This window comes from Notothenia coriiceps, unplaced genomic scaffold (genome assembly GCF_000735185.1).
Source record: "Notothenia coriiceps isolate Sejong01 unplaced genomic scaffold, NC01 NC01_scaffold00037246, whole genome shotgun sequence".
Lineage (NCBI taxonomy): Eukaryota > Metazoa > Chordata > Actinopteri > Perciformes > Nototheniidae > Notothenia > Notothenia coriiceps.
In genome coordinates, this window is record NW_011369947.1 from 6742072 (window position 1) to 6750749 (window position 8678).

General features: G+C 37.5%; 1 protein-coding gene across 1 annotated transcript; it reads right to left on the reverse strand.

Annotated features, from left to right (window-relative positions):
* Positions 1-822: 822 nt before the first annotated feature.
* On the reverse strand, positions 823-5171 carry srek1ip1 (SREK1-interacting protein 1). Its single transcript, XM_010794661.1, has 5 exons — positions 4883-5171; positions 4309-4356; positions 3433-3579; positions 2271-2349; positions 823-1968 (listed from the first exon to the last, which is right to left on the reverse strand). Exons 1-5 carry the CDS (start codon positions 4893-4895, stop codon positions 1734-1736), a joined length of 522 nt encoding a protein of 173 aa, XP_010792963.1. The 5' UTR covers positions 4896-5171; the 3' UTR covers positions 823-1733.
* Between the last annotated feature and the right edge of the window lie 3507 nt (positions 5172-8678).

Below are 8678 nucleotides of genomic sequence, written 5' to 3' on the forward strand. Positions count from 1 at the left end.
GTTTCATGTCCTTGCGGTGATACTGAGAGCCTGGAGGGAGTGGGATGGAAGCAATAATTAATGTGAATTGATGACTCATAAGGGTTACCTGCACCTGCCTGTCTGTGTTTACTGTTTGTACATATCTGTGGGTAGGGAAATATGTTATACAGGCTAAAGCATACTTGGTTCGGATCTCACGTGAAGTTGTTATACTTATGACAGGCGGTTCTCATCAAACATCCCCTTCCTCCCAACATTTACTGTAAGTGAGATTTAAGGTGCCTTAGCCACCACCAGCAGCTTCTGTGTTTTCATAAAGATCGGGGGAAATCAATCAAATGTCAGTAAGTATTGTTACTACAATATAGGATTCAGTCTCTGAACATTAACACCATGACCACTAGGTGGAGTAAAGAGAGATGCTGTGAGTTATTGTGGGGTTTTCTGTCAGACAATATTCTTTTGTATAACATTAGAAAATAAGTTAAAAGACTAGCTTAGACATTTTCGCCTCGTTTTTTGCCGTTTGAATTCCAGTGTATCTCTTTTTTTGAAGAACTGTATAAAATGAGCTGAATGAGTTGTGATAACTAACTGACATCATTGTGTAGTCTTTAAATGATAACATGCTGAAATATATGTTAAATGTACAAAGCCACAACAGTTTTGTTTCCGAGTATAATGATTATTTTTGATCATTGTCCTTCTTCCCAATAGAAGGTATGTTGCTGCCCTCTGCAGGAAATAAGAACTCGATCTGCTCCTTAACCATGGAAGATATCAAAATGTAACTATATCGTTTAATAATAGTAATCATATTTTAATAATATTGAAACGGTAGATACAACCATATATATTTTTATTACAAAAAAAAATACACTTAATAGGGAGAACCACATTTGTCATTGTTTTACAGGAAATAAAGCTGCATAATAAAAGTTCAGTTAAGGACAGTTCCCAAAATCCACACACATCAATGTTTTTGGAAATAAATTTGGAAGTCATTCTTTTTACATATTGACAGCAACCAACAAATTCCAAGAGCTTTATTGTTCCATACAGACACCGAAGAAAACGTACAGTAATTAACTTTTCAGCAATTATATACACTAGACAAATAAAACTTTTTTTATCTGTGATGTTGGGCAGTGATTCAACTGCTGGTGACAAAAAAATGAATTGAATGATTATTGTTTAAACTGAGTTTACGTCATTTTTAGCCATAGCCATTTGAATCATGTCAAATCAGGTTTGGCGTTCACACCTGACTTTAAAAACAAAATGTTGGTACAATTTCCAAAAGGAAAAAAAGTGTGTTAAAGAAAAGAAAACTAAAAGGATATCATCCAGAAAGTTTTTACTAAGGTATCCCAGCATTTCCTCTGACCTATAACTCTTAAATAGGACTTGATAACCAAAAATGTTCAGTAATATAAATCACAGAAGACTGTACAGTGTGTTGCTTTAAGATTTCTTTTAACGCTTGTGACGGTCAAATGAAGTCTGACAGAGGAAGGACAAGGAAACACTGTATAAAATCATGGTCCTTTGGGTTTCTACATGTTCTCCAAAATGCTTCAGAGAACGAAAAACAATTCCAGTCTCTAACTTATCATTTAAATACTTGCCTCCGTTATGGACACTGTATTCAATAAGATTAGGTGCATTTACAAAATGTCAGCAAAGAACCCTTTTTGTGGACTGAAGAACTTTTTTAGCTGAACCTCCAGACACCGCACAGTTCAGCTGCCTCAGTCAGTGTCAGAGGATTCACTGGTAGAAGAAGAAGAGGAGGATGATGATGATGCTTCTTTCCTCTTCTTCTGTTTCTTTTTGCTTTTCCCATGTTCCTTTTTGCTCTTCTTGCTTTTCTTCTTCTGGCTTTTCACTTTCTTTTTCTTTCCACTTTGCTCTTCATCCGATGAGGAGTAGGAAGTACTGCGTTTCTTCTTTTTCTTGGTTGCGTCATCACTCGAAGAGTTTGATCTTGTGGAAAAGTATAAAAAAATGACAATGTTAACCAATTAAAATGAGCAATTAGTATGAAAGCATCTCGGATTTCTGAACAGTGTTAAAAATGACTTCTTATGGACGGCTTATTTCCCTGATTCATAAATACAAAACTCATCACCAGAAAGAAAACAAGAGGTAAATTAATGCAGACTTTATAAAAGTTAAAATAGCTTCAAAGTCTGATGGCCTACTCTACAACAATCAACAACAACAACAACAACCCAAACAAGTATTTAACAGTGATTTTTAGGGTCAGTGTGGACATTCCAAGTTACCTCTTTCTTGACTTTCGGTCGCTGCTCTTCTTCAGTTTGTGTCTTCCTTTTCTACCATCTTTGCTGTCATCATGGGAACCTACACACATTTGGAGACAAAATGGTTAATGCAATTTCTACTGGAATAGAAGCTTCTCATAAAAGGCGTGCAAGACATCTGGACAATCTGGGGAAATGATCTAATCATACCAAGATTGAGACTTTAACCACTTCAACTCATTCACGTACTGTCACCAAAATCAATATGATAAGTAAGCAGAAGACCCAGCCTCCCATACCCACTGATGTATTTGTGTTTATGAACTTTATTAGGGATGCTCCGATCGATCGGCCGCCGATATTCACTCTCTGCCGATCGATCGGTGCTCTCTATAAAGGCCGATCAGGAGAGCCGATCACATGACGTAAAATACATGACACTTTTCTCTGTGCGCGGCAAAACAAGCTCGCCAAAATGGCTTCACCGGTCTGGCAGTATTTTAAGGTGTCCGAAAATGACAATAAAATAGCGGTATGCAACGTGTGTGAAGCAGAAATCCTGCACCTCCACCCGCTGTGACGGACCGGTGAGCGGAGCAACACACACAAGAGTTAGACCTAACACACTTAGCTATTTTATCTACCTCTGGAACAAGCTAAACTAGTTATAAATATATTTATTCTTCACTGTCGGGTCACTCATTACTGGATCAGTGAGCTGCATGAGACGGATAGGGACCGGCTGTCAGGAGAGGGGGAGGGAAAAGAGAGCGCTTCCGCTAATTTCTCCCGTGTTATTATCCAAAGTTAATGTAAACTTGAATAATGTACTTCATTTGAATGTAATAATTATGTTGGTTGTTGTTTGTGGAAGCGCCAGTGAATGAGCCCCATTAGCTGAGTTTTAAACATCACTTTAAATGGAAGATCCCCATAGGCCCCGCCCACTTGATCGGTATCGGCGATCGGTATCAGCCGATACTGATTCCGGCGATTGCCCCCAAAATTGGCGATCGGAGCATCCCTAAACGATATACATCAACCCCCAGGAACACCTTTTTGTAAGACTGCATATTGGTTTTACTCTTTCCCATAGTTTCTTAAAGACATAGATACAATCAAATTCATAGTATTGTTGTTTTTTCATTACATAACTGACTGTGTGAAAAACCTAGATTGGTACCTTTGCTACGCCCAAGCTTCTCAGTGCGCTGAACAGGAACATCGTCTTCACTCTCCTCTTCGCTGCTGGTGCTGCTCACATCCAGAACAATGTCTTTCTGGGGGTCGACTCTGACAAAGTTTCGGCATTCAAAAGTCAAATGGCCCGCTGAAAAATGCATGTAAGAGAGAATAGATGAAGAACCATGAAAAGAACATCAGGATTATTGTATTGCTTATATTTTATAATAATAAAGCTTTATTTATATAGCACCTTTCATACTACACGTGCAGCTGAAAGTGCTTTACAAAATGACACATCACAAGTTCAAAACAAACAAGAAGTTCCCCTCAGATTATTTGTTAACAACTTTAAAAGGAACATGCAGCAACATATAACATGTTATCAGGTTAATAGACACATGGAGGTACTTTTAATCATAAAATGTATGATAATAAAAATAAAATAAATAATGTTTTCTCTCTGACAGATAAGACACAAGACAACTGAGTCGATGCAACAATAAAAAATATAATATAAAACCCCATAAAACAAAGTGAACATATAGGTACAACAGAAATACAAATACAAATGAAAATATTAAAAGCTATACAATATATAAAACAATATCAAGGTAGGTAAATAATAAAGACTAAAATAACATTTAAAGTGGGGGGTTGCTAATAAAAAGTTAATCTAAAAAGATGTGTCTTTAGCTGTCGTTTAAAAATGTCCACTTATTAAATGTAACACTGCAACAGGAACAAATGAATGAGTGAATATAACTATAGTTTGAGTCTAACAAGCCTATTGCACATTTACATGGAATGAATACAATATTCACACAAAAGCTTTTTGTATTGTATAATGGAATTTGTGTGTAAAAGCTTTACTTACGATATCCACATTTCTTGCACCCAGCTCTGATGTTGTCCTTATTAGGGCCTGTGTGAAGATCAGTAATTAAAGTGTATTAGTGATCGAAGTTAGTGTGTAAGTGCTAACTCAAGCGACACGCACACGTAAAAGTCCAATAACAAGACAATAACACCTGTAAGAAAGGTGATATGTTAAGTGAATTTAAAACGATGTGACGTTGAATGGCTCTTCGTTAATTCCTAATACAACATACGCACTTGGAGTTTTGCTCAATATTTATACTGCGAAAATTACTTTAATGTTTGATCAACGATTGCACCAAGTTGTACATTATAGCCAAGTTAGCACAGCTTGTTGACGTGTAACAATGCAGATATAAAGTAACCCCTATATGTAAAAAGGTTACTCGTTGGATGGGGATTAGACATATTACATTTATTAAATGGTTGTTTTGTTAGCTTTAGGCTAGCGTTAAGGTTAGCACGACTATGTTAAACAATGTTGTTACAATTAGCTACATCCATTAGCTTGGCAGACTAAACTACTTAAGTTATACATCTATGTAAATATATAATATAAATCTACCACTGACCTGTGGCAGCCATTGTGCTTTAAACGATAAAGCCGAAGAAGTGAATGATGTTTTTAGAGCGCGAATACGACAAATTGTCCACGAGTTTTCACTCAAAATAACGTCGTCCGGAAACATTTGTTCTAAAAACTACTTAGGTTCCGGCTTCTTCTTCTGCTATTTCCTTACTTCACTGGCGGCATGCAATCTGAATGGTGTGCGTAAGACTGCCACCATCTGGCTAGGAGTTTAGAGCAGTAGATTGCAGGGGTCCTTATTGAATTGCTAAAAAACACATCACATCATCTACGATCAACTAATCCTTCAATCAGCTGTTTTATCAGTGTTTCCATTCATTAATCTAATATTTTATAATGTAAATACTTTATTCTCTTTTAAGTTTATGGCCTACTTTATTAATTAGGAATAATACTACTAACTGAACTTTGTGCAAGATTGTTGGGGGTGGCAGCTAAATAGTAGCCTACTTATTGGTGTATTTCTTATGTTCATATTGGGATGGCATAATAGAGTGATGCAATGTGCCAGGAAGTTTCGACCATTTCAAATATACTACATCCTACTGAGTGCAGGCCTACAATAACATCATGATCTTCCTTCATTGCTCTGACCCCTAAAAAGTCCATGCATCACATTACCGTAGCCCATCAAAAAAAATGCTACACATTTTCAGAAACAATATTTGCCTCTGCTTATTTGGCTTCCCAGAAAAGCCAGTTGTGGTTTTTGTCAGGGGTTGATTAAACGCAACCAGAGTCAGACTGGCAGATGGAAAATGTCGACAGATGTGGGCCCCCAGACATGCCCTCATCATCATGTCTGTGACTGTGACTGTGACACACACACACACACACACACACACACACACACACACACACACACACACACACACACACACACACACACACACACACACACACACTTGTCTTTAGATCATGCCATCCGTCTCATTGATGGTTTTGACGAAATTATTTCTGGTATTCGGTCTATTTAAAATAAAAACTGATATTATTACATGTAAGTATAAGTAAGTGTAATCAGTTGATGGCTCACGATAAGATGCTTCACAGCTCTGAAGTTTCACTCAGTCAGAGGACTTTGACCCAACGCATTTCACCTTATTTTGCCCCCTAAAATGCTTAAAACGCATGACCATACCCTATTTATTTGTTTCCAGTCACTGACCATACCAACATTATATCATCTTTCATCATGTTTGCATCAAAATATTTGGAATGATAACAGGAAGAACATATGTAAAGCATATTAGCACCATTGTTCCTTAATTACTTTCTTTTAAGCCTTTCTTATCATACTGTATTTGATTAATCTTTCCTCTATTTGACCAAATGTATGATCTTTCGGAGAATCATTGTATTTTGACAGGGATATTTGCCAGTTGGGTTTTCCTATTTTATTGATACTTTAGTTTTTAGTTTTATTTCCCCTCAAAAGACTGTATTAATTAAGTGCAATATTTCACAAATATTGTTTCTTCAAGTACAGTTTCCTACCTTATACTTAAAAAGTATCCAACTTAAGCAAAGGTTTCTCTAGGCGTTTAAAACAGACACTTACTCAATAAACCTACCCATATCTAGGTTTGCTGTTAATAAAGATTATTTTCCAAGGCTTGAAAAGAGTTCAAAAGAGCATGCTTTATCTCTGTGTCAGTTTATTGCCTCAGTTGAGAGATACAATCAGAGACTCTTTAAAATGACTCTTCATAAAACTGCGCAGAAACCAGGTAAAAACAAGTTACTTCCTTGCTTAAGAGAAGTATGGAATTCAGCTTTCAACCACTGGAAGGTGCAAAAAACACAAAAACCTATGAAAGACAAGCTTTGTAAAACAATGCTTTATTATTAGTAGAAGGGTATAGGCTACGGAGAATAAAGGAAGAATGGACCAAAAAAGACAAATAACACAATATCTCATCTGCTTTCATAAAACTGCATAACACACACTCACCAGTTTATAACATCTGAAATAACATAACTCTGATGATAGTCAGTCTACACCAACACAGTGGAAGATATAAATACCACAAGTCTTAGCGACTAATTTACTGTATACATCACATTCACTTAACACAGTTTGAAGTGGTATTCCAGATGTCTTTTTACGAGTTTTACTCTTATGACCTGTGTTTTCACTCACACATGCCTCTGTCTAATACACCATAAACAACTTTTAACGTTTTATATAAGCATTAAACACCATTTCAAATTATTTATCTTCAAAGCTTTATTGCATTTCATGTCTTAAAGTCACAATTTATGATCCAATTGTAAACAAAGGGTAACCAAAAAAGAAAGAAAAACAAAGTTCACACTTGATTTGGATGTATAAGGATCGAAGTTCAGTCTTGTAAAACGTTTAACGGCATGTCATTTTTCTGGCCTAAAGTGTAACTTGACTCTAATTTCTAGTCAGTTTGTTTATTATAAACGCACATTCAAAAAAAAGATATTTGTAGTAATGATGACTCCATTATTCTGGTAAGCTGCTTTGTGACCCAAGTCCGTATTTAGAATCGTTGCCAACAAGAAAACACATTAATTGCTGATTTGAGTCTGTGTTTCAAACGTTTTACAGTGATATAATTTACATGGTCACAAATAATAGATCCTGTGAGGGGGGCCTTATTGGCAGCTGCTGAGAGGCAGATGCACAAACTTCTCTCAATTTCTACACACATATCGGAAAAAACTCCCTAATATAAGATAAGACATGTGGTAAATATTCCTTTGTTGTAATTTGGATGCTATTTTCCTTTATCCTGAGCATCACTTCTACAGTGTGTCCTGCATTTACCTCATAGTCTTACTTTACATTACATTACATTGCATTTAGCTGACGCTTTTATCCAAAGCGACTTACAATAAGTACATTCGACCAGGAAGATACAACCTTTAAGAAAACAGAATCATATAAGTACATCAGGTTTCATAGAGCCAAACATTTCAAGTGCTACTCAACTGGCTTTAGATAAGCCAGCCCTTTATTAGTATATAAGTGCTCTGTTAGCAGTTTTTTGTTAATAATTCTATCGCTCGAAGTGGAGTCAAAAGAGATGAGTTTTCAGTCTGCGCCGGAAGATGTGCAAGCTATCTGCTGTCCTGATTTCAATGCAGAGCTCATTCCACCATTTTGTAGCCAGGATAGCAAACCCACGTGCTTTTGCTGATGGGAACTTGGGTCCCCCTCGCAGTGCGGGTGCAGCGAGCTGTTTGGCTGATGCAGAGCGGAGTGCACGTGCTGGGGTGTACAGTTTAACCATGTCCAGGATGTAGGAAGGGCCAGATCCATTCGCAGCATGGTACGCAAGTACCAGTGTCTTGAAGTGGATTCTAGCAGTTACTGGAAGCCAGTGAAGGGAGCGGATGGGAATTACCAGACGAGGACCAGCCAGGAGGGGGCTGGGGACGTATCCTCCTGATGTTGTAAAGAGTTTATCTGCAGCAGCGGGTTGTAGCAGCTATATTTGCAGGGAAGGACAGTTTGTTATCTAGGATCACACCCAGATTCCTTGCAGTCTGAGTCGGGGAAACAATAGAGGTGCCGATGTTGATTGTTAGGTCGAGAGTGGGACAATCTTTTCCCGGAAGGAAAAGCAGTTCAGTCTTGTCAAGGTTGAGCTTGAGGTGGTGAGCAGACATCCACTGAGAGATGTCAGCTAGACAAGCAGAGATGCGTGCGACGACCTGGGTCGGGGAAAGGACAGACTTAATTGGGTGTCATCAGCGTAGCAGTGGTATGAAAAACCATGCGGGCTAACACACACACACACACA

What these genes read in the sequence shown, in the direction of transcription:
- srek1ip1 (XM_010794661.1), bottom strand. An exon ending in GAAGCTTGGGCGTAGCAAAG is followed by an intron (nt 2,350 to 3,432) that starts GTACCAATCTAG and finishes AAATGTGTGTAG; the next exon opens with GTTCCCATGATGACAGCAAA. An exon ending in GACCGAAAGTCAAGAAAGAG is followed by an intron (nt 1,969 to 2,270) that starts GTAACTTGGAAT and finishes CTTTTCCACAAG; the next exon opens with ATCAAACTCTTCGAGTGATG.